The following is a 24,983-nucleotide window of genomic DNA, read 5'->3' on the forward strand; positions in this document are numbered from 1 at the left end:
GAAGCCTATTATTTATTAAGGGACGTCTGTCAGCGATAAACATGGAAATCATGTTGCCTTTTGCTTGAGGAAATGTTATCATGTTAGTTATTTAATTTTGTCTAGTGCACATTTTTACTGCATAACAACTTCTCCAACCCAAGCCTGCACAGTTTATACATTTGGAATAGTGTAGCTTGAGTCAGGATTAATTTAGCAAGTTCCTACGGTATATTTAAATGCAATTCCCATATACCTACTTTATATATATTAATGGACTGTAATATAAGAAAAAAAATCCCCAATAACCTCTTACTTCAGAGGGGCTGGCAATGAACTGGTTAAAATCTCTGGTACTGAAAGAATTTCCATCATTTTACTTTAGTTTATTTAGCTTCATTTCCATTTAGTACATTTAAACTCTCATATTTAAAGGTACTTCAATATTACAATTAAAAACGGTTCAAAAAGCCCTTATTTATGTTAATTTTCTAAAGAAAAAATATGTATAAGGCTATTCTTCTCTGCTTAGAAAAAAGGTTGTTTTGCTGTTTTTTATACAAAATACAAAAAATAAAACCTGCACTTACCCTGTGTTAATAATTGTAACTGGTGCTAAGGTCTAGTACAGGGGGGTGCAAACTTTTTTCCCTGCGCCCCCCTGCCGGCGGTCCCCTCACTCCCGTGCCCCCCTCTAACCTCCACTTACCTGCGCTCCGGCGTCATGACGTCACGTTGCCATAGCAACGTGATGTCGCATACTGCCGCGTTGCCATGGCGACGCAGGAAGGAAGCCGCCGGAGCCAAGGTAAGTAAGGTTTACAGAGGCCCTGCAGCTCCCCCAGCACTTAATTTAAGTGCCTTCGGGAAGTGCAAGAGGCATCTGTAAACCCCGCGCCCTCCGTCGGCAGTCTCGCGCCCCCCCTGGGGGTCGCGCCCCCCAGTTTGAGCACCGCTGGTCTAGTACCTTCACCATCAGGTATAATACTCATACATAGAAACATTTAGATCAGACCAGGACTCATAAAAATATAAATCAAAACTTGCTACTGTACCTCATTAGTTGAAACAATTAATTTATTACACAAAGGTACATTTACAGAAATCAATATAATCCAGGCAAATAACTTCACAAAAAGTCTAATAGCAAGTTTAAAAATAAGAGGTACATAGTCACTAAACGGATCTCCAAAGCAACACTAGTGTTTCAGGGCTTCCTTGCCCTTTCATTGCCTTGATTATATTGATTTTTTGTAAATTAACTTTTATGTAATTATTTTTTTTTTTCATCTAGTGAGGTAGTAAGTTTTTATTTTTTATGAGTGCTGGTCTGATATTTAAAAAAAATGCTCCTTTTTTATATTACATTACTCAGTACTATCATAAATCTAACCTCTTTAATGCTACTCAAATCTCTCCTTAGGGTATTGAGCCAGACCAGGTTTTTGGGACAACCATCAAATAACCTTTCCTATGCAAATAAGTTTAATTAACCTGTGTGCAAATTCATTGGTTATTCCTAAAACCTGGCCAAAGGTCCCTGAGAAGAGGTTTTGTAACGACTTCAAGAAGGCTTAATGTCTTCACTTCTATAAAACTAAACAACTTAAAAGGGTTAATTTCTTTGTAATTCCTTTGATACCGGCAAATCATTTCCTACAGTATGTGCGTATAAATTTTACATGTTTGTGCTCTTTTGTAAATTTAGTCATTAGTGCTAATAAATTCAGTTTGGACTTCTGTATTTATGATTTACCTATTTAAATTCTAGGAAAAATGATACGAAAAAGAATTGTGATCCAACCTTTCCAGGGAGATGGAAGACCTTGTCCTTCACAGATGGAGCAAACCAAACCATGCCCTGTGAAGCCATGTTACCGTTGGCAGTATGGACGTTGGTCTATGTGCAAAGTCGAGGTACTGTACATCCTAGCTTGTATACTCAGTTTTACTTTGCTCACAAAGTCGCAGATGTTAGTACAGATGAGACAACGAGTATTCTAAGGCTTGCCTTAAACTAGCCCGGTTACATGCTGGGTACATGCTGGGTGTAACCTGGCTAGTTTAAGGCAAGTTTAAGGCAAGTTTAAGGCATTTCTGCATTGACTAATGACCCATCGAATTAACACAGCAGTGGTCCCTGGCAGTCCCATTCAGTTTGAATTAAATCAGTTTGAATGGGACTGCCAGGGACCCCCGCTGTTAATCTGATGGGAACCTGATCAATGCAGAAATGCCTTAAACTTGCCTTAAACACGACCCAGCATGTACCTGGGTCTTTTTGGCGATTGCCACTGGTTTGTGTTAGAATAACCGTCAGCACTACAGTATGCATAAATAGCATACACGTTTTCAAATCGTTTGTATTGTATCGTGTTGATTTTAACTCAGGCACCTTTGTGTGTTGATTTCTTCATTAAAAATACAATATCTTTCTCATATGTAAAATAGAAAAAAGGAAAAGAGTAGAGTAGAGAATTAACAATTTCCCAGAAAATGCAAATAAGCCTAATTTTACTATTTTAGATACAGTAAAATAAGGAATTGTGTAAAAAAAATTAATATATATATAAAAATATATGTATATATGTATATACATACATACACACACACACACACACACACACACACACACACACACACACACACACACACACATATACACACACACACATATACACATCACCCATCTCTAGTGCATTTCTGCCCTGAAGGCGCTGTCACAAATTAATGAAAGAAAAAAAAAAGTAAGGGGTCTATGTATCAACATAGAGAAAAGTGTGTTTTGATGCATTGCTCTGTTTCTTTGGAGCAGAGTTGCGACGTGAACTGTACTGTACAAACAGTTTCTCTTCAGACTTTTAGACTTATGCCACTACAAATATAGAGGATTTGTTTGGGCAAATAAGATGCAAAAAGAATGGATGCAGAGAGGCGTAGGCTTTCATATACTGTATCTAATTACAATCTGTTCACCTTGCAACTCCTTCCCAACTCCTCCTACTGACGCCCCAAGGAGGTGCAAGCTAGGGCAGACATGGCAAAATTTGAGCAATCGGCTTTGATACATATGGTAGGTGCAGAGTGAAAATGCTCCAAAAGTGCTTTGATACATAGCCCCTTATTCTGCAAGGTGTGATGGCACAGATGATGTGCTATCACATGAAAAGTCCCATTGACTTTAATGGGGCTTTTCATGCGATAGCATGTCACCTGCACTATCACACTTTACAGAATAAGGGCCATAGTCTCCTAAGAGAGAGATGTATCAACATAAAGAACGTGCACTGCTCCATTTTCTGCTCACGTTTGCAACAAATGTAAGAAAGTGTTTCTTACATTGGCCGCATATTTTTGTCCAGAAATGTTTACGCCACCTCAAAACGGCTGGTGTTTTTTTAGGCAAATACAAAAGTGACGTACAGAGATGCAGTTTGCTACAGTACATCTTTTTACAGTCTGGGTGTTATGTAACTCCTCCCTAACTCCTCCTTTTGTCACTCTCCAAATCGCAAAGGGATGCAAACAGATCAAAACTTGGAGCATAGACCTATATATATATTGCCGCAAAAAAGATGCAAGAGAACAATGATGCAATGTGCGATAATTTTGCTGGAAATTGGCCTTGATACATCACCTCCTAAGAATCTTATTCTATATAATCTGATGCGGCCGATTGCGTCACATTCCAGTGAATGGGAGTTTTTCTCTGATCGCACATCTTTGGACAATATAGAATAAGCCCCTTAGTCTTTAACATGTTTATGTCCTTACCAATTGTTAAGGTTATTTTTCAAATTTAATAATTACACTTTCTCCACTTTTTATTATTTGTTTTAGGATGCTCAGTGTGGTGAAGGTACAAGATTCAGAAACATTTCATGTGTAGTTCATGATGGAGGCAGGGAAGATTCTGGTAAAACAGTGGATGAAGAGTTTTGTGGAGAAATAGAACTCATAGTGAATGGCAACAAGAACATTGTCCTTGATGAAACATGTACCGTGCCCTGTCCAGGTAGAATATCAGATTAATCTGTGCCATGAGTATCAACTTTTAAAAAGTTTAAAATGTTTCATACATTTTCTTTTTATCTAGATTTTTTTTTTTTAGAATGTACACTTACTTCATTTTTGTGTTCATAGTTTTAGTATATGTAATGTGTGTTGTATTTTAGCGAGTATTTAACTTAAAGTGGCAAATAGATAGAGATAAAAACGCATTTCTTTTCTTCATCTTCATATTTAAATGTGGCAACTCACCTATTTTTTATTTAGTACATTTTTGGGCAAATTTAACATGTGTAATTTATAAATGAGGCTGTAGTGTATTGGGTTACAGAAAAAAAAGAACAGGGGATTATCAGTTGTCTATGTTGGGCATTTCTGAACTTCCAGTTACTGTTATCATATTTAATATGATTATGTAACACTTTTACATTTATCAAAGCATTACATTTGTGCCTACTATGACATGATATAATTTGATTGATTAAATCATCTGAAATGTGGCTTCATCTCTTATTATATTTACTAAATGATTGGATCAAGTTTCTTACAATTTGTTTAAATAGTCATGTAAAATGTATAAGTATAAAAGTAAGAGGCTCTATATTAAGAGGAATATCAGACACTCACACATCACCATTGGATCAATGCTGGAAACCACCTCCACATCTGTGATCACTTTTTTCCTTAGAAGCAATTATGACTTCTTATTACAGTAGAATACATATATCTGCTAACAGACTTGGTAAATGTACTTTCTAAAAACATTTATTGTTGCAAAAATAATAGATCAGATTTTTCTCCTATTGTGCCATTATCTTGTACACGTAATATATATATATATATATATATATATATATATATATATATATATATATATATATATATATATATATATATATAAAATAAGTGCTGTGTGCTGGGTGATAATGAGGAAAGGCGGGGTTGCAGACCTGCCTAAGACATGCAGATGAGCATACAGTTGTATTTACATTTGCATATTTGCTTTGCTATGGAGGGTTTTTGTCACTTTTTTTACTCACCATAACTTAACTCAGTATTATGGTATATATATATATACATATATATATATATATATATATATATATATATATATATATATATATATATATATATATATATGTATATATATATATGTATATATATATATGTATATATATATATATATGTATATATATATATATATATATATATATATATATATATATATGTATATATACTTTTTATATGAGACTTTATTATGCATTAAAATTACATTTCTAAGCAATGTGTAAAATATCAGTGGCCTGGTTTTGCAGAAATTACAGTAATAAAAACATGTTAGAGTTCTCCATTAACATTCTATATTTAGACCTAATGCTTCCAAAGTTTGTGTCCAATGAATTTCTTAACGTAAAATATGTTTATTGAAATGTTATTAATGTAAATTCTTCAAAATTTAGCCTACCCCTATTTTATACATTGTTTAGAAATTTAATTGTTAATAAGTAATAAAGTTATTTATTTATAAAAATGTTTTACCAGGAAGTAATACATTGAGAGTTACCTCTCATTTTCAACTATGTCTTGGGCATATAGTTAAGATGACAAATAATACATGGTTACAAATAGTTACATAAGTGAACAGAGTATACATTATATACAAGACATAGCATGCACAGTTAGAGATAATATGTTATAGGCGTATGTAACAGTTACAGACCAGATTAAAGTGTGAGACAGCTTTAGTTTTGAAAGAACTTAGACTGGTGGTGGCTGTGAGAGTCTCCGGTAGAGTTTTCCAGCTTTGGGGTGCACGGTAAGAGGAGGAACGGCCGGATACTGAACTTTTGGACCATGAACAGTCTTTTGGAGTCAGATCTCAGATGATAAGTGCTGCATGTGGTAGGGGTGAGGAGCTTGTTCAGATAGATGGGTAGCTTCCCCAGAAAGTATTTGAAGGCAAGATAGGAAAGATGAACTTTGCACCTAGACTCAAGTGATGACCAATCTAGTTCTTTAAGCATTTCGCAGTGATGTGTGTTGTAGTTGCATTGGAGAACAAAATGGCATATTGAATTGTAGATGGTTTCAAGGTTTCTAAGGTGAGTTTGGGGTGCTGAGCCGTATACTATATCCCCATCATCGATAATTAGCATTAGCATCTGCTGTGCGATACGCTTTCTGACCATCAGACTTAGGGAGGCTTTGTTCCTGTAAAGTACACCTAGTTTGGCATAGGTTTTGGATGTAAGGGTTTCAATGTGCATTCCGAATGTTAAATAGGAGTCAAACCATATGCCCAAGTATTTTAAACTTGTAACAGGTGTTAGGGTGGTTTTAGCGTTGATTCTGATCTGGAGCTCAGTCACTGGAAGCTTTAAAAATTTAGCCTTGGTCCCAAATACCATTGTTACAGTCTTGTCAGTGTTTAGAAACAGTTTGTTTTGGGAAATCCAATTTTCAAGTCTCAAAAAGTCAGGTTGAATTATGTGTTCAAGGTTGGAGAGTCTATGGCTGTGTGCATATAAGATTGTGTCATCTGCATACATGTGTATTGAAGCTCCCTTACAAGTTGTAGGAAGATCATTGATGAACACTGAGAACAGTTGGGCCCCAGAACATTGTCATTGTCAAGTTATTGTTAGAGTTATATATAATGGGCATGAGATTATGACATAATGGTAGTTAGGTTTTTGAGACTTTGAGAATGAGGCACAAACCTGTATTTTTTTTTTTTTTTTTTGCAGCAGCAGCAGCAATAAACGTTTTTATAACCTGCATTTAGCAGGTCAACATATTTCTCAATTCTATTATAATAACATGTCATGACAGCATCTAAGGAAATAAGTGATCATTGAAGTGGAGCATTGATCAAACAATGATATGTGAGGGCCTTTGTTTTCTCTTAATATAGAGACTTTCTTACTTTTATACTATTTAGCTTGAACAAGGAGCACCAAGAATTGTATATACCTGTGTCTAGATATTTTAAACATCCAACCTACATTATTTTAAATGTCTCATATTTGTTCTTGTCAACCCACTGCAAAAAAAGCATGTGAATCTTATCAACTTTCCAGTTCAGAATATTTAAAGAAGTGACATATTTCAGTGTTTTTGCATTTCCATGAACGATGAATAAAGCAATCTTGAAATAAGCACACTTATATTGTATTTTGTCTTTTTTAGGTGACTGTTACTTGAATGAGTGGTCCGAATGGAGTTTGTGTCAGCTGACTTGTGTTAATGACGAAGATCTCGGTTTTGGAGGAGTCAAGAGCCGATCACGGGCAGTAATAATTCAGGAACTGGAAAATCAGCATCTTTGTCCAGAACAAGCTATAGAAACAAAATCATGTAATGGTAAGCTACATAAGAGGGCTATTTTATGTTTGTATTTAAAAGAATGTGCCAGACATTTGTGTCCCAGTAGTTATTGTAGACCATGTTTGAACAATACTTCCTGCTTTCGTAGTCCATTATTTATTAATCCTGGTAAACATGTTGCCATCACTAAAACTAGGTAAACGGTTTAAACTAGGAAAAATTAGTACTAGGGCAGGTAAATCAGAGTGATGCGCTACAGGTAATACTCAAAATAAAAACGTTTACATGTAGTGCATCACTCTGATTCACCTGCTCTAGTACTGTTGACTTGAGAGGAGGAATAACAGCGGTGGGACCGGAGCAGCTTCAAACAGCTGACGGATTTCCACCACCTTCTGACATCACTGGAACGGGACTAGGATTAATCATCGTGAGATCTGACTAATGGAGTAGTAGCCTCACATACAGACGCACTGGATGAGAGAGGGAGACAGCGGCATTTCCCTTCTGATTGCCCGTGTGGTGGCATACACCCACATTGCACATTTATCTGCTACATTGTAAGTAGACACTTTTCATTTGCGCATAAATTTTATATCCTGATGTACTTTACACCATATTAGCTCTCTTTTGTTATTCACAGGATCCATAGAAGTTGGGACTTTTTTGCTATCTCGATTTACACACTCCGAACTATTGCATTTATGTATCTCATTATCCACTAATTGTATACTTAGTTGTGCCCTATGTTCAATTGTTTATTTTTGCTATATTAATTGTATCTTTGTGCGAGATCAGAAACACTGTGGCTGCACATAGGGACCATCTTCATATTGCTTACACCTGATCATTTGCGCACCTTCTACTCTATACATATATACATAAATATATATAATATATACATACATTTAAATATTTTTTCTCTTCCATTTTATTTGCTTAGAAATTGTGCCTAATAATGGACATATATTATTTTTTGAGAAATTAGAAAAATCATACGTTAAATTAAATAAAACAGAAATTAAAATAATCTGTTATTTTCAGAAGAAGAAAGGAGTTTTTAGAACAATAGTGCAGTATGCCGTTTCGTAACCAAAAAGTTTGGGAATCTGGAATCAAAGACTTCAATGGCTTTATGCATGTATGCAATGTTTAATCACTGCTTACTAAGTAGTATACTTTTATACATACAGTACTTTCACTACTGTATGTTGTGACTAGTTTCGTTTACAGTAAATTGAAGAGACAAGGAGTCAGTAAATTACACAGTGTATCTAAAATTTATTGTGTCTGATTTTGGTAGCATCAATATAATTTGATAGCTTAGATATTGTAACTTGTTATAAGTGCCAAAAAAACCCATTGTACACTATTTTACATACCGAGTAATAATGCACTGAAAATATTTTTTTTTTCAGTTTTGTGCATTTCATACAGCAGCAAAGTGAAAGTCTGAGGTTCAAAATTATTATATTCATACTACTACTACTACTACTACTACTACTACTACTACTACTACTACTACTACTAATAATAATAATAATAATAATAATAATAATGTAGCAGATCCCCTATCTATAGTTGAATGTCGGGAGCATTAAAGGAGGTATCAAAAGAAGCTCTTATTTAGCTGTCATATCGATTTCTACTGAGTTCATTGTATGGATGGCAAGGGTCATCTCCATAAATACTGCCATTTGCATGTACAGTACAGTAACATTGAAATGGATACATTATATCACGCATACTAATGAGACAGTGCTTTTAAATTGGATAAATAAAAAATGTTAACAATGATAGACTTTCCATGATCAGTATATTAACATTACTGCACCTCACCTCCTGGACATTTCAGTATCTAATTAGTAATAATGTGTTCCCAAATTAGTTACCCACCTTAGGCCCTTATTCAACATGTGCTGGAGCTGTTTCTCTGTACTGCAGAACATTTTCATTCTATGTATTTAATTAATTAATCCAGCACTAGAAACTGACTTTATATGCGATATGAACCATAGGCCCTGATCCACAAAAGAGTGCTAGCCTTTAGCACCCATTTACTCTCATTTAAATGAATGGCAGTTAAAGTGTGCTAAATTTTAGCACCCTTTTATGGATTTGGGCCATAGTTTCTTCTCCATCTCAGCTCTCTAAAAGGACAGCTATTCTGCCATGTCACACGAGTCATGTGAAAAAGGCATAGTGGTGTCAGCATTATACTGTAAGTTTTCCCAAAGTTACCATATGTGGTAGGACTGTGTGACACCTAATGCTGATTCTTAATTTAAGATGAAAGGAAGTAATCATTTGTCTTTGATGTGCATGAAAGTTATTATGGAATTTGCTATTCCAGTGTATTTTTTCAGGTTGTTTCCAAAGGACGTTCAGATTTGTAGGAATCTTTCTTCACGGTACTAATGTTGAAAAAAAAAATCGACAACCTTCTTTTGTTATATTGGGTCATGAAAAACTAATTTCCTAAACTATGTACAGTATATAACAGTTCTAAATAGCAGCCTTTGGGAACATGTTGTGTGTAAATGTATCAGCGCCCCCTGCTGACTATTTTAATCTATAATCTTTTAAAATACATTTACCGTAATTTTCATTTACAGATTTTATTTACATTTATACATTTAAATTCAGAATAGAAAATTTTGTGGATTTGGTACATTTAGATGTATATGAAAAAATGGTTCTTTGTATAAGATACAGTGACCATTTGATAAAACAATATGTAAATACCTGCTGAGCAAAAACATGTAAATCTATACATTTTTTACAAACATGCAGAAATTTAAAATATGAAACTAGTACACTACACACTGTTATTTTTGCAGAAAAGATGTACAAAAATGTGAACAGTACTATATTAAAACAGTATTAAGCAGTACACCATACTGTCAATCGTATTCACTGGAACTTTAATGGTAGTAAAGCAAACAAAAGCTTTGAAGTTCAGTCAATCTGGCCATTTATATTGGAATTGCATTGACTAACCTTAGTGTTCAACACATCTTTCTCTGTCCTCCAGTAAACATCATTTCAAATGTTTCACAAAGAAAACAAAATCAGTAAAAATATCAGTGAAGAAAGAAAGCAACTAAAATATACAATACAATTGATCTGGAAACAGAAAGCTGTCTGTTTGAGTTTGAATATACAGTACCTAATATTGACACATCCAATGGATAGCAGCAGTGCTCTTCATCATCTGCTGCTATCCATTGGAATCTATTACTGGATGTACTGCACGCCCCTGATGTCTGGAGTGTCCTCAGAAGTACACAGGTAAAGGGCCGCAGTGCCCTGCTATATATATGTATGTATTCCTGTTCAACTTTATTATTTGATTCACTTATATTTGGTTGGGTGTTCAGTAATGTGTCATATCTGTGGTTGTCAAGTGGACACCACTAGACACATATACCTCCCTATTGTGAGTTCATTCATTTTTCCGGGACACTCCATTGTCATCTGGATTATTATGCTCAATATAAGCTACAGATGGAACTCTCTCTAATTTTAGAGCATCACATTCTACCTCACTTTATATTGACACATCCACCTACAGTACACTGTACTGTACATTTATATAAGAACTTTCTAAATCACAGTGGAACAATGGTGGTATTACATGGACTGTATGTGCTAAGACAGTTGAGATGTGCAAATGTCTTCAAAAAGTGCTTTGCTAACTTTTTATGCATTTTCAATAAATTACGTTTTATTGGCAAGTTTTTGCAAATGTTCAAATTGGCCAGGTTTAATATACTGCCAAACCGCTTTTTTCATGAGACAAACTGTCATTTTTTGCAAAAAAAAAATGTTGGTGCATTCAATGTGCAGATTTTTGTTCTCATGAAAATGTTAGCAAAACTGCATGGAAATTAGGCTGCGGCCAGGGTGGCACTGAGCAAGCGGGCGCGCTCACGCTGGCCACACACATTGCTGCATTGTGTTTCATCGCAGCCAGCGTGAGCCTGTTCGGCGCTTAGCTGCTTGGCAAAGCAAGCAAAATTGAATTTGTCGCTCGCGTGTCACGTTAGGGGTTCGCCCAATGACGTCATGGCTGCGCCCCTCGAATCGCCCTCCCGTGCGCGCACCTAGTCGGCCACAAATCTTCCGGCCGAGCAGAGAGCGTGACGTAACCGCGCATGAGCACTAGCGCGCCCACTCCCTGACTGGCCGCAGCCTTAGAGATGTGTAAAAGTTATGCCCAAGTTTCCTGCGAAATTAGCACATTTTTGTTAAGGAAAAATATACAGAAATTTGCTCAAATGCCCTTTCTTGATCCAAAATTATGGGGTTTTTTTGTTTGTTTTTTATATTTCTCTATGCAGATGGCCAGTGCTATCAGTACAAATGGTTTGCTAGTCCATGGAAGGCATCTTCTCGAACCGTTTGGTGTCAGAGGACAGACGGTTTAAATGTGACAGGTAAATATTTGACACATTGATCAATATCCTGTTCCGCCAGAGAGAAATTACATATATTTTAGTATGAAGGTAGAAGTCTGAAATTAGAGCTGTGGTTGCACTCACAACAGGCTACTTGGGATAAGATTAGGGAACATACTGCCAACATTGAAGACTAGAATGCTTCCCTATTCAGACCCCAATTTCCTTTGACCCAGATGGATTCTTGTAAAATCCATTGGGGAAGGTGTTAAGGGCTTCATAAACAAAGGAATACAGGTTATATACTGTATGAACAGGTTATCTCCACAATTGTGCTGCTATACTTTACTGGGACGTTGTCAAGTAGATGCTATTTTCTAAAAGTAATTAATTCCTTTTAACTCAATGAGAACAACATTTGTAAAGATCATTCCCCTTGAAAAGCCCAGATCCACAAAAGGATGCTAAACGTAAATGTGTAAAAATTTGATCAGCAAATTATTTGTGATGTTTTCAACAAAATTTGATTCACGGTCAAAGATTTGACCTTGAATTTGGCATGGTAAAAGTGAGGCGGATGTACCTAAATCCACAGTTCTATTTGCTTTGCCGTCCAATTTTTGCAAATGCCATAACATTTGACTGAATGGTTGAAATGGGGGTTTAGTGCCATGAGCAAATACTTTGTGTATGCAGGTGTTTATTTTTTTTTTATTTTTTTTAATTGGCAAATGTGGCTGATTGGAGGTTGAGACACAAATATTAATTCCTGTGAAGAAACGCCACATTTGTAGCGAATTCGAATATCTGCAAATAATTCCCAATAGATTCTAATCTATAACACAAACATTGATAGCTGCCTTAAATATGTCAAATATTTCAGAGAAATGCAGTCCTATGTGCTAATTAAAATAAATGTATGGTTAGTTTGATTTATGTGAGGGCTGAATGGTAAATGCGCAATTTTGCAAATAAAAAATTCTGCTACAGAACATTGTTATGGTTAAAAAAGAGTAACTACAATGAGCTGAGAAACTCAGACAACGATTGTATTTTTTGGTAAGTGACCATGTCCCACTAAAGCAGATGCACAAGAGATCTAAGGAAGGAAAATAACCGTATTCTCAACCTCAGATTGTTCAAATATCTTATAAATTAAGTGATTGCTGTAAAAATAGTAAAAATAAAAGAGATTATGGCAAAAGTTTTTAACATACAGTAAATACAAAAAATGCTGTTTAGTTAGCATTTTTAATTATTTTTTAAGCTTTTTTCTGACATTTCCCCTGCAGTGGACTTGCAGCTTGGAAAGAGTGATACCCAGTAGTTGGTATTTAACTTGTTCCCCCTTACTTAGATGCTGTCATATTATAGTTGTGATACCAAAAGTTGATAAAACTGAACAAATGTATATATACATTAAAATTGTAAAATGTTGGAGGGAGGACAATGGATAATATCATCAAATAAACTCTGCAATTTTATTGTTAAGATGATATAGTTCAAACAGGATTTTCTGTTCTATAGGAGGCTGCTTAGAAATGCATCAGCCAGAGACTGATAGATCATGCAACCCGCCATGCAACCAGCAACACTCATACTGTACTGAGGTATGTACTATACCAATACACTGGAGATAGAAATAACAAGTCATTATACAATAGTTCCAGTACATTTGTTGTAAATTCCAAAACAAAGAAAAATCATCTGCAGAATAGCTTGGAGTCAAGTTTGACATAAGTAAGATAAATGGCTTTTCTTATTCTCTCTGTTGAAATTTTAATTTGTAGAAAATAATGTACTTGCTTTAATGCAGTTTTAGAATTCTCACTGTTCTTTTATTGCTTATCAAATTAGCCTCCTGCTATCAGCAAAACATCCTTTCCTTTTTAATATGACCTATTTTGAAGAATTAAACCGACAGCACATTTTTTTTAGTCTTTGGAAATGTGTTGATCAAAGTAATGTTATCTTTAATTTTTCCATGCTTTTTCCATGATTTGTTACTCGCTTGAAAATCTATTTCTTCTTCCCCAGTAAAAATGATGTTTTCTTATATTCTTTTAAAGATGGGGTCATGTGGCTGTGAAGATGGTTATACTGAAGTAACATCCTCTAGCGGCTCTCTTGATCAGTGCACTCTTATTCCTGTTGTGGTAATCCCCACAATAGACAAAAAAGGAGATGTAAAAACAAGTCGAGCTATTAACCCAACCCAGCCGTCCAGTAGCCAGTCAGGTTATGGAGGAAGGACATGGTTCTTGCAGCCTTTTGGCTCAGGTAAATTTAGGTTAAACATACCATATACTGTATCATAATGCTTGATATAGCATGAAAAAAGCTTTTCTGTATTTGTATGTATAATGTATTACATACATTCATCACTTTTACTATATCATAACTATTCCACACTTCTTTTGGTGGATAGATTACTGTAGATGTATTTATTAGGAATGAAAGACAAGCTGCACTTTGTCCATGCATTTTTTAAATAATCCATTCGGATTCTGCTTGGGGATTGGATTTGAAGAGCGGCATACAGTAGTTTTTCTGATTTGCTAATTATTATTTAAATATCAACATTTCTCCATAGTGTATTTGAGTATGTACAGTAAGATACAAACATTTTTTTATCTTTTGTTTATACTCATAAAAAGTAAACTATAGTCATTTTATTTAGTAGAGAGAAAAACTACATGACAGGCTTTTGTTGAATGTATTTTTTAGAGCCAGGGGCATTTATAATACGTTTTGTCAGTTTGATGTTATCAGAAATCCGACCTCTTCTTACAGTAAGTGAAGAGAATCTTCAGATGAACTTAGGGGGTTCTTTCAAGACAGCATATAGCTAATCATCTGGGTACTGTTTATTGTACTTGCACATTCCAAGAGTGGCAATTTTTTGGAATCATAGCAAAACAGAACAAGTATAACTATAGTTGATGATTTTTTTAGTGCGATAGAAACATGTTGGAAAGAATGTAATCTTTGCCGACTTTACTTCTTCCAACCATGTTTGCCCTCTTTCAATACAGTATTTTTTTATTTTATGCAATTGGTATGTCAAAAAAACATAAGAAACAAAATAAATGCTGGGAATACTGACATACTGTAAGAGAAGGATAAGAGCACTGGTTACATATATGCAAGCATTTGAATAAGTCTTTTTCTGAACAACTTATACTATATTTTGCATGGTTGGGGACCAGCAGATACAGTAGAAGCAAACAAAAGTAAATTGGAGATGTCTCACCACTGTAGTAATTGTAAAATAATTTGCTCATTAGGCTGCGTCATTATCATTTTCTATAACACGGAAGATTCGTTGGAAGTTGTGATACTTTTTAGGGGACCAACATTGTATCTTTAGAACCTACAACATTTCTCTGGATCCAAAATGGCTACTAGGACTTTGAGCTACGTGGCCTGAGAGAGTCTAAAGAGCAATACAATGGAAAATAATTGCCAAGTACATTATGAAAATGTTTTAAATCAATTCTGATCACTTACAAGTGTCACTGACAGATGAGTTAATTAAGGATATTTGAATTGCACTAATCATTTAAGTAGCAGATGTGAGTCCTATTATTGTAATTGTCTTTGTGAAGGTAAAAGCCTGTAACATTCCAAGGGTTGAAGTTATTTTCCTACTCTGAGCAATAGATTTCCGTGGAATATTAGTTTAGCAATGGGAACTAGACATCTGCAGAAGACACTTCTGAAGCCTTGAAAGTTCATGTACACACTATCTATATGAAGAACATTGCTTTTGATCCATTAACTACCAAAAAAATGAATTGTCTCCTAATTAAGTGACTACGACCATGCGCATTTAAATGCTCACTGTGCCTCAATTGAATGGAGCTGCATTTATTACTAGTGCTTCTCAATAACACTTTTATTAAAGCATTACGATTAATTCACAGAAGCTATGATTACATTTTACAATAACTCTATAACCAGCACTAACATTTGTATATGCTACTAGTTGACACTAACTTGTTTCAAAGCAGCAATCTAATCATGACTAACTAAAAACTAACATTCATTCTTTTTAGATGGGAGGCTGAAGACCTGGGTTTATGGGGTTGCAGCAGGTGCCTTTGTTTTACTCATCTTTATAGTTTCTATGATCTATCTGGCCTGGTGAGTTCTTAGATTATTTGTTATTGTAACTAAAACATGAATTGTTTTATCCTTTTCATCCTTCAAGGTTTTGAAATGACACGTATTGCTGACCAAACACTTAATCAGTCCAATTCCTTTTCTTCTTTTTCTCAAAATACATGAGTTCCCAAACCTCGATAATGTTTCCTCCCCGTTTATTCACCCATGTAAATCACACAGGAATACTGAGCGGGAGAAAAACTTGATTACAACTTTATTGACCACATCATTTACATAACACAGGATACATAACAATTACAAGGACCTGGTCAGATTGCTTTGTCATCCAAAATAGAGCCCATGAGATATCCAAGGGCAAACCCCAAATCCCTACCTGCCACCTCAAGCACTATAGACAACATAACAAACATGATTGAAGGTCACTCCCCAACTGCCTTCCTCATAAGACACCGGAAGAGCTATAACAAGTAGAGATGGACAAATCTTTAGTCAACAATTGAATTTGCTGTGAATATAGTGTTTCTTTGCAGCTGCTGATATTCACGGCTTGTATCTAAAAAGTTACATTTGCCTACCTTCATACCTACACTCTCTCTTACTCCCCCCTCCCTCTCCCTTTCTACCCCTATAGTATATATCTCACCCCCCCCCCCCCCATTTCAAGTTATATTTCAGAGTATGGAACTTCTGGGAGAATCAAATGTATATCCATTTGAGAATGCTCACCCTGAACCAACACACCATCCCACCCACAGGTCATTTAACCATTTAAACTGACCTTGAAACCTTCACCAAACTGACAGCCCTTTCCAAATGAGATCTTCCGGTCTAACTTGAGAATATCCATACCAGTTTCCAAAAGATAGACCCCATCCTTCTGAAAGAGCCCTGATAGGTCCCACTCCAAATCCTCGTGTCTTCTAATTAAGCCACCCAATTCAGTACCTCTGTCATGGCCTTGTTTACCTTTAAATATGAACTTTCCACTGCCGTCACACTCTTAGCCCTGTGCAAAACCATCCCGGGCATAAGTTGTGACCAAACTAAAATGGGATTCTGCAAGAATCACATGAAATGTGTCAAGTCCCTATGCGTGACCTGCAGACCAAAAACTGTAATCATTGACATCCCTGACATTTAAAATTAATTTCCCTTTCTTAGAGGATGCAACCAATTTTCTCACTGAACACACCCCAACTGGATGATAAAATTAAATAATAAAAGCCATACCAACACTTGTTCCAACTAGCCCTCCTCCCTCTTACCCAACATAAATGCCAGCAACTTCCATGGGTGAGCCACTTCTTGCTCACCCCTCTCTGGAGCTACATAATCTAAACCCATCCCTCCTTAGAGTGCCACAGCTACCAAATACAGTATGATAACAATTCCAAAAAGACCACTTACTGTCAAAGAGAAAAGCCACTTCTCAGCACACCAATGGATTCCCAGGTAATCTCCAAACCCTATGGAATCTGGGAACATCAAATTGTTGAAATTCTCCATTGACTTGCATAAACCTAATGATATACCATTATAACAGCTCAATTGTCTCACACACTGCGGATCTTCCTTCGCCCCTCTGGATACTCTAAGGAAGTGATGAGGGAGCTTAGCTGCGGACATTGCAAATACTAAATTGCACGTTGCAAAGTTCTGGTGTCCAACAAGGATTAGAGCTGTTATAGGATAGATTTCTGCAACTCCAAAAATTCCTTAACCAAGGCCACTAAGCTTTCTAACTTATCAGCAGGCAACTGATACACTATAATGATAGTTTCCACCTCAATTTCCCACTGTAAGTACAGTAGTAGGACTCTCCATTTTAACCTTAGTCAAATTAGCCCCAGACAGCACCTGAAGTGCCCATAGAAGTCATAGACATAAACCCGTTTCCACCCTTCCCATAGAAGGAAACTTATCCAGGTAGTCCAGGTAGTGCTACCAACTTGTGCATCATCACAAACTACCCAAGTTGAATGTCTCAAAGTAAAACACGAGAGCATGAGCAGCTCATTGAAAGGCATAGATGTATGCAAAACATACACCCCTGCATGCACCGGTAGTAAATGAAAGCTGACTTAATATCCGCTTTTGCCATTTGTGCGTCCACCCTGAACGCCTAGATAATTTCTTGTGCAGTGCTAAAGACACATATGGCAACATGCCAATCTCCTTACAGATACGGTAATTCAATGACAATGCCTCAGTAAAAGAAATATAGTGTTTAAGGCAAAAACACCCTAAATTATTTTTGGGTAGCACCCCCAGAGGAGAAATACTCAAAGCTGGAAGTGGAGGATTGGTACTGTATGCAATTTAATAATCTGGACATAGACTGTAGCAATGAGATTAGCATTACAACTAAAGGAAACAGGTTTTCGGGGGGGTGATTAAAGACAATTACAAGACCCAAATTATTGAGGAACCAACCAGGAGAGGGGCAATACTGGATATGTTAATATCAAACAATGTAGAAGTAATAGCAAATATTCAAGCCCTGGAACATTTGGGTAGCAGGGATCATAACATGGTCTCATTGAAAATAAATTATCAAAAGACATACCATATGGCTTCAACAAAGACTTTACATCTTAGAAAGGCCAATTTTAATAAACTGAGGAATAATGTACAAGAAATAAATTGGGATGAAATTGTTGCATTAAAAAATGTGGAAGATACAGATGCAGCCACCAGTATCCGACCCCTTGCCTTGGAAAATCTGGGGCTATCTCACTGTAATGCTGCAACATTTCTGTTAGATTTCTGCAGACAGACTAATGGCCCATCGGATTAACACAGCAGGGGTCCCATTCAAACTGATTTGTGTATAATCGTGTGTATTACATATAAAAGAAACAAGTATAAACAATGTGGCTATATAAACAGGGAGTGGAGGAAATGGAAAGGAAGAGGCAGACATTTAGAATTTTAAAGTCAGAATGGGTGGAGGCATTATATCAGAATTGTAAGTAATGTAACAAAAGTTGCAAAAGGGCAATCAGATTACCAAAAATTGAAAATTAAAAAAGGATTGTAATAGAAAGTAAGATCAACCCTAAAAAGTTATTCAAGTATCTTAATAACAAAAAGACTAGAAAAGAGAATATACGTAGGACCCTTTCAGTTTGAGGTGGGCAGGAAATTATTGAAGATAAGGAAAAGGCAAAGGTATTTTTTACTCTATTTACCAATATTGCAACAGCAGGAAGCCACAAGTTCAACATCTCTATTAATAAATAATTGATGAACTGAGAAAGATGTGCATAGGAGGCTTGATAAAATAAAGTAAATGAAGCACCTGGCCCTATGGAATGCACCCGAGGGTTTTTATTGAGCTAAATTCAGTAATAGCCAAACCATTATATTTAATATTCAAGGACTCAATTTCCACACACTCAGAACTACAAGATTGACACAAAGTATATACGGTGCCTATATTTTAAAAGGGTGCTAGATCACAACCTGGGAAAATTACACACCTGTAAGCCTAACAATAACGGGGATGCTCCTTGAAGGTTTAATATGGGATAATATTCTTTAATGTTTTGGTGAACTCTCCCTTCGTCAGTTGTGTTTGGCATTAGTAAAAGTAATGAGAACAAATATTGATAACATTACTATGTTATAATCAATCTACTTACAAATTACTTATATTACTAAAAGCGCATTAAATGCTTCCATTTTGCCTTCAAGGTGTTTTAGAGATTGTAGCAGAGTTGGAAAGTCTATATGTGGCGTACTCTTCAGTGCAAAAACAGAAGGAACAATATCTCAGCCTGTTTGCATTCCATAGCTTCCCTGTCACTTGACAAGGAATACATGATGTCTAATTTAATTGATCTATTAAGTGAATGAAAGTAATTACTTATTTTTTTAATACTGTTCTTTTAATATGACAATTTACATTTTAATGTGACAAGAAGTATTAAAACAAAAACTCATCGAAGATCTATCATTTCTAGTGTTTGCAAACATGTTGTGCCGTTTCCATAAATATGCATATAGTTGAGTGGTTCTAATATATATTTTTGTTTACATTTAACTACAATGTACAACTGAAAACAGATATTAAAAAAAACGTTTTTATTATTTTGGAAAAAATGGGCATATTCAATAATGTACAGTACAAAGAGGATTTTTTTGGCAGATTTTTTTTTTCTTAAGGCTTATTCAGTAAGGGATGAAAATCTTTACAAATGTGAAATGATCCTTTGCACAAAAATAAGTCTTTTCAGAAAATGGAATTGGCATTATATGATCAATTTTCACCAAACTACCTTTTTATGTTTTAATCTACAGTATAAAGTTCAAAGAACTGCAATGGTATGATTGTTGGTCACAAACAAATGCGGCCATACTAGACTATGGGGCCTATGCTATAAGCAGTGATAAGGCACTTATCGCACCCTTATCGCCACCTTATCGCCAAAAAAGGCTACTGCTATTCAGTAAGCCCCGATATGTCGGCGATAAGTGAGGTTTTTGGCAAAAACGTTTGCCGCAAAAATCACCAAACGCGTGGCGATAAGCCACTTATCACTACTTATTGATAGCTTTTCAAACGCTTGCTATGCTAGTAGCCCTGATTAGCTTATTGAGGCTAATCACGACTCAAGAATTGCGATTTCCTCTCCAAATCGTCCCGCCAAGAAAAGTTGGCTAGAAGGTGGTGAGAACCTGCCGATAAGCGGCGAGACGGGACTTGAATTTTTCCTGGATCGGATTGATGCTGGGAGTCTCTGGAGCTGATATCAATTAATACCAGCACCGGAGACGCCCGGCATCAATCCGATGCAATAAAAATGCATTTACAGTCAACTTCATTACTTTAGCGGCTAACCGCTAAGGCAATGAAGGGGTTAAGGGACAACAGCAGCTTTATTGGGGGCAAAGGGGGTGACTTAAGGGGGTACTAGGCCTTTCACTCACCCCCTCTTCCCCCAATAAACATTACAATATGTAATAAGCACCCATACTGCTGCGGCTAAGCTTATTTTACAGCTTACCCGCAATGGTTCGGGGCTTTTTTTTTCAGCCGCCGAACTCAGCCGCATCTCCGCCGCGCGCCAGCCCATCTCCCGTACAGCGCTAATGGCGCTGAACAATGAAGCAGGCGCGCTGAACAATGGAGCGCCTGCGGCGCCAAAACTAGCGCCGACAGTAAGAAAGAAAAAAAAACGCGTCTGCCCACACATTTGAAATACCCGCGGTGGCAGCCGCAGGAGAATAAAGGCGGCCGCCACTGTACATTATCCACCCCCTGTACCCCCACAGAAAACCATTTTTATTTATTTGAAAACAGGATTGATAACATAGGCCAGTGGGTGTCCCCGGGTTGTCCCAAAAGGTGTCTGGGGGTCCTCAGGTTGTCCCCACGGGTGTCTGTGGGACCTCACGTGGTTCCCACGAGTGTCCGTGGGCCTCCAGGTGGTCCCCATTGGTGTCCTGGGGTCCCTGGATGGTCCCCGTGGGTGTCTGGGGGTCCCTGAGTCATCCCCACGGGCGTCTTGATGGCCCTCAGGAGGTTCCCATGGGTGTCTGGGGGCCCTCATGTGGTTCCCATGGGTGTCTGGGGGCCCTTGTGTGGTTCCCATGGGTGTCTGTGGGTCCTCATGTGGTTCCCATGGGTTTCTCGGGGCCCTCGGGTTGTTCTCACGTGTGTCTGGGGTCCACGGGTCGCTGTGGGTGTCTGAGGGTCCAGAGTCACCCCACAGCTGTCTGGGGGACCTCGGTTGGTTCCCATGGCGGTCTGGGGGCCCTCGGTTGGTTCCCATGGGTGTCTGTCGGTCCTCTGGTTGTTCCCGTGGGCATATGGGGGTCCTCAGGTGGTCCCCGTGGGTGTCCAGGAGACCATCAGTACCATACATTTCAATAAATACACCTCCCCCCACCAAACACATACAGTACAGTAATGGACAAAATAACTATAACTGATTGGTTGTAGTAGACCATGTGACAGAGTCAATTTTTGGAAAGGATGTGACGTCATCCAAAGGGAGTCACACGGTCTACTACAATCAGATTGGGGATAAAGTTCTCACAAATTGATTGGCTGAAGTCACATGTGGCGGCAGCCATGTTAGATTTTGTGACATCATCGTATTGATTGGCACATGGTTCTCTCAGATGGCATGGGAACCATATGCCAATCAAAAGTGATGTCACAGGCCTTTAAAAGCCTGTGCAGCCTAATTTGACGGCAAGAAGCCGATTAGTGAAGACCTCCTCTTCCAATAGGATTACAAGGGCGTTACAGATGAAGATGAAGGTGGATGAAGATACAGAAGAAGAACAAGAAGAAGATACAGAAGAAGATAGAAGACACCCAAATGGATTACAATGAACAGATGATGAAGAAAAGGATGTTGGATTTTACCTGTGGGCCGATGCTGTTTGGGATCATGGATTGGTTCGAGAGTTTGCGGAGACCACAGGAATCAGAGGGTGAAGACATCTAAAGGTAAGAATTTTTTTTTATTACACATTCATTGGTAATGTATTTTATGTATGCCTGTTTAAGGCTATACATACATACAGTAAGAAGCAATGGTTGTTTTGCCAAATGGTTGCTATGATGTGTATTTGGGCTAAAAATTTTTTCCAATTTGTGTGCTATGTATTTTGCGTTTTTATGTATTATGGCATTTTTTGTTGTGTGTTTTTTAATTGCTTATTTCTGGGTTTTCTTTGATGTTTGCATTTTAACAGTGGTTTATTTTTGGTGTTTTGATTTTCAATGATGATGTTTATCTGGAGATTTATTTTATTTATTGATGGTTTTGGTGTTGGAATGGTTCATTCTGTTGTTAATTTGGTATTTGATTAATTGATTGGTGGTAATTTTGTTGTAGTTACTTGTTTATTTTTGTTTGGTGATTGTTTGGATTGCATTAGATATTGTTGGTGATTAATTATTTTTTTTAGCTTCACGATTTATTGCTATAGTGTTAAATCATGACCATATTATATGGGCATGATGCACCCACTGTACCAATGAATGGGTGAGGCGGTAGTTGCCTGGGGAGGGTGGTTAGGCCTCCTGAGTTTGGTAGTAGGGGAGGGTGGGTTAACCCCTTAATTACTATAGCAGTTATTAACTGCTCAGGTGATTAAGGGGTTAGGGGCCATTAGATTGTATTTTTATATGTATTCTTGCTGGCATCGGAGGACATGGCCCTGCAGTATGCTGACGAGGATGCCCTTCATGATGGCAGGGGTAAGTAGAATGGTTTTTATTTACTTTATTCATGCTGCCTGGCTAATGTTTGATTTAATAATGGGCAAATTAGCATTAGCTATTATCCATATCTGGATAATAGTTATTTTGCCCATTCCTGTACTGTATGTGTTTGGTGGGGGGGAGATGTATTTATTGAAATGTATGCCATCTTTGTATTTTACAAGAGGGTTGGTACTGAAGGCTAGCGGGGACCCATAGGGACCACCCAAGGACCCCCAGATGCCCACAGGGACCACCCGAAGAACCCCAGACACCTGTGGGAACCACCCGAAGACCCCCGGACACCTGTGGGAACCACCTGAGGGGCCCCAGACACTCGTGGGAACCACCCAAGGGCCCCTAGACACCCATGGGGACCACCAGTGGCCTCTGTTATAAATCTTGTGTTAAAATAAATAAATAATGCTTTTTTGTGGGGGCACAGGGGGGGTTGTGTATTGGTGATTATTACATATTTTAATATAAATGTTATTACTAATGTAGATGAGCAGGGGGTCTCCGGAGCAGAACCTTGTTGATTTGAGGTCCGATGACCCCTTGCTTCCCGAGATACAGGCCCCATTATGGGGTGCCGGTATCTCTTTTGCATTTAAATGTCCCGTGTCACGTGACCGTGGGAATCAAATGCATAGGAGATAACAGGAACTGTATCTCGGGAACCAGGGGGTCCCTGGACCTGAAATTAACACGGTTCTGCTCCGGAGACCCCCTGCTCATATGCACTATTAATAAAAATGTTATTTAACAACTTTCATTTCCGGCAAGATTTGCGCAGGGAGAGATGGCTCTCTCTCTCTCTGCAGCAGATAGAAATCGCTGGTTAAGGCCTTTTGGGAGGGCCGATCTTCACGTCACCGGCTACTCACCATTTTTGCAAAGGTTGCTATCATTGGTATTCAGGGCTTTCTGCATACTTTGATAACAACACTACGAAAAATGTCGATTTTAAAAAAAGGTCGATTTTTTTTCCCCCCGGTGCTTAGTGCATTGGCCCCTTAAAGTCCTTGAGGACTTCTACTCTACTAGCCATTCATGGGTGATTTCATAAGTGCCTTCCATGTCTCAATGACCAAAATAAGAATCCACATTAACCACATACCTAAAGGAGTACTCCTCCCCACCCTAAATCTCCATGATATTAAAATCTCGCAGATCTAATGCTTTAGGTTTGTAAATTTTCTGAGCCCCAATAACCCTATAATTCACAATAATTTAGTCTCCCCTCTCCAAAATACAAAATGTCCAGTTTCTACAAAAGGTCTAATCTGCATTGTTAATATTTTCCCCTTGAAGCCCCCACCTCCCAAAACAACAATCAACAAGCAAACTGGGAAAGAAATGCTGGGGAAAATCTATCCTATCCAAGCAACTCTAAGAAAATGATTCAAGGGACAGGAGGGTGGGCAGCAAACCTATAATATCTTTGTCCCATGATGACCCATGTTGATAAAAGAAACAAAAGTACAAAAAAAGCTATTGCACATCCAAGTAGCATTAAAGCAACCACGATGGGGAGCAGTTTATATGTCCTTATAGCTCATGCATTGGTGATAATGGTTGATTTAATGGATTATGAGCATACCATCAAGAGCAAAAAGAGTTTATAAGTGTATTGCATTCTTTAACTGAGTGCTAACGTTTTTAATCCTGATGCAGGTTTTCAAGGATTGAAACATTGGCATTCTGTTACAGTATGTAGTAAACCAAGTGAAAATATAAGTGCAATATAGTGCTCGTGTGACAATTTAAATCAAAACTATTATGAACATGTGACAATAAGTGAACCTGTGATAAAGAGTCCAAAAGAAAGTTCTGGAGCTGCCCAAAAAGTTTCTCTGGTCTCTCGCAACCAGATATGGATTTGAAGATGATGAAACCTCCTGTGGCGCTGAGGCAAG

At 37.4% G+C, this 24,983-nt stretch overlaps 1 protein-coding gene across 1 annotated transcript in view; it reads left to right on the plus strand.

Moving 5' to 3' along the window:
• THSD7A (thrombospondin type 1 domain containing 7A) overlaps positions 1 to 24,983 on the plus strand; it is a 665,741-nt gene that overhangs the window by 634,162 nt on the left and 6,596 nt on the right. The window contains exons 22-28 of the mRNA XM_075587236.1: positions 1,751 to 1,896; positions 3,820 to 3,994; positions 7,177 to 7,350; positions 11,658 to 11,753; positions 13,242 to 13,324; positions 13,784 to 13,994; positions 15,773 to 15,860. Of these exons, the coding sequence (XP_075443351.1) occupies positions 1,751 to 1,896; positions 3,820 to 3,994; positions 7,177 to 7,350; positions 11,658 to 11,753; positions 13,242 to 13,324; positions 13,784 to 13,994; positions 15,773 to 15,860 (973 nt within the window). The remainder of the gene's footprint in view (positions 1 to 1,750; positions 1,897 to 3,819; positions 3,995 to 7,176; positions 7,351 to 11,657; positions 11,754 to 13,241; positions 13,325 to 13,783; positions 13,995 to 15,772; positions 15,861 to 24,983) is intronic.

Source organism: Ascaphus truei, chromosome 2, assembly GCF_040206685.1.
Source record: "Ascaphus truei isolate aAscTru1 chromosome 2, aAscTru1.hap1, whole genome shotgun sequence".
NCBI classification, from domain to species: domain Eukaryota; kingdom Metazoa; phylum Chordata; class Amphibia; order Anura; family Ascaphidae; genus Ascaphus; species Ascaphus truei.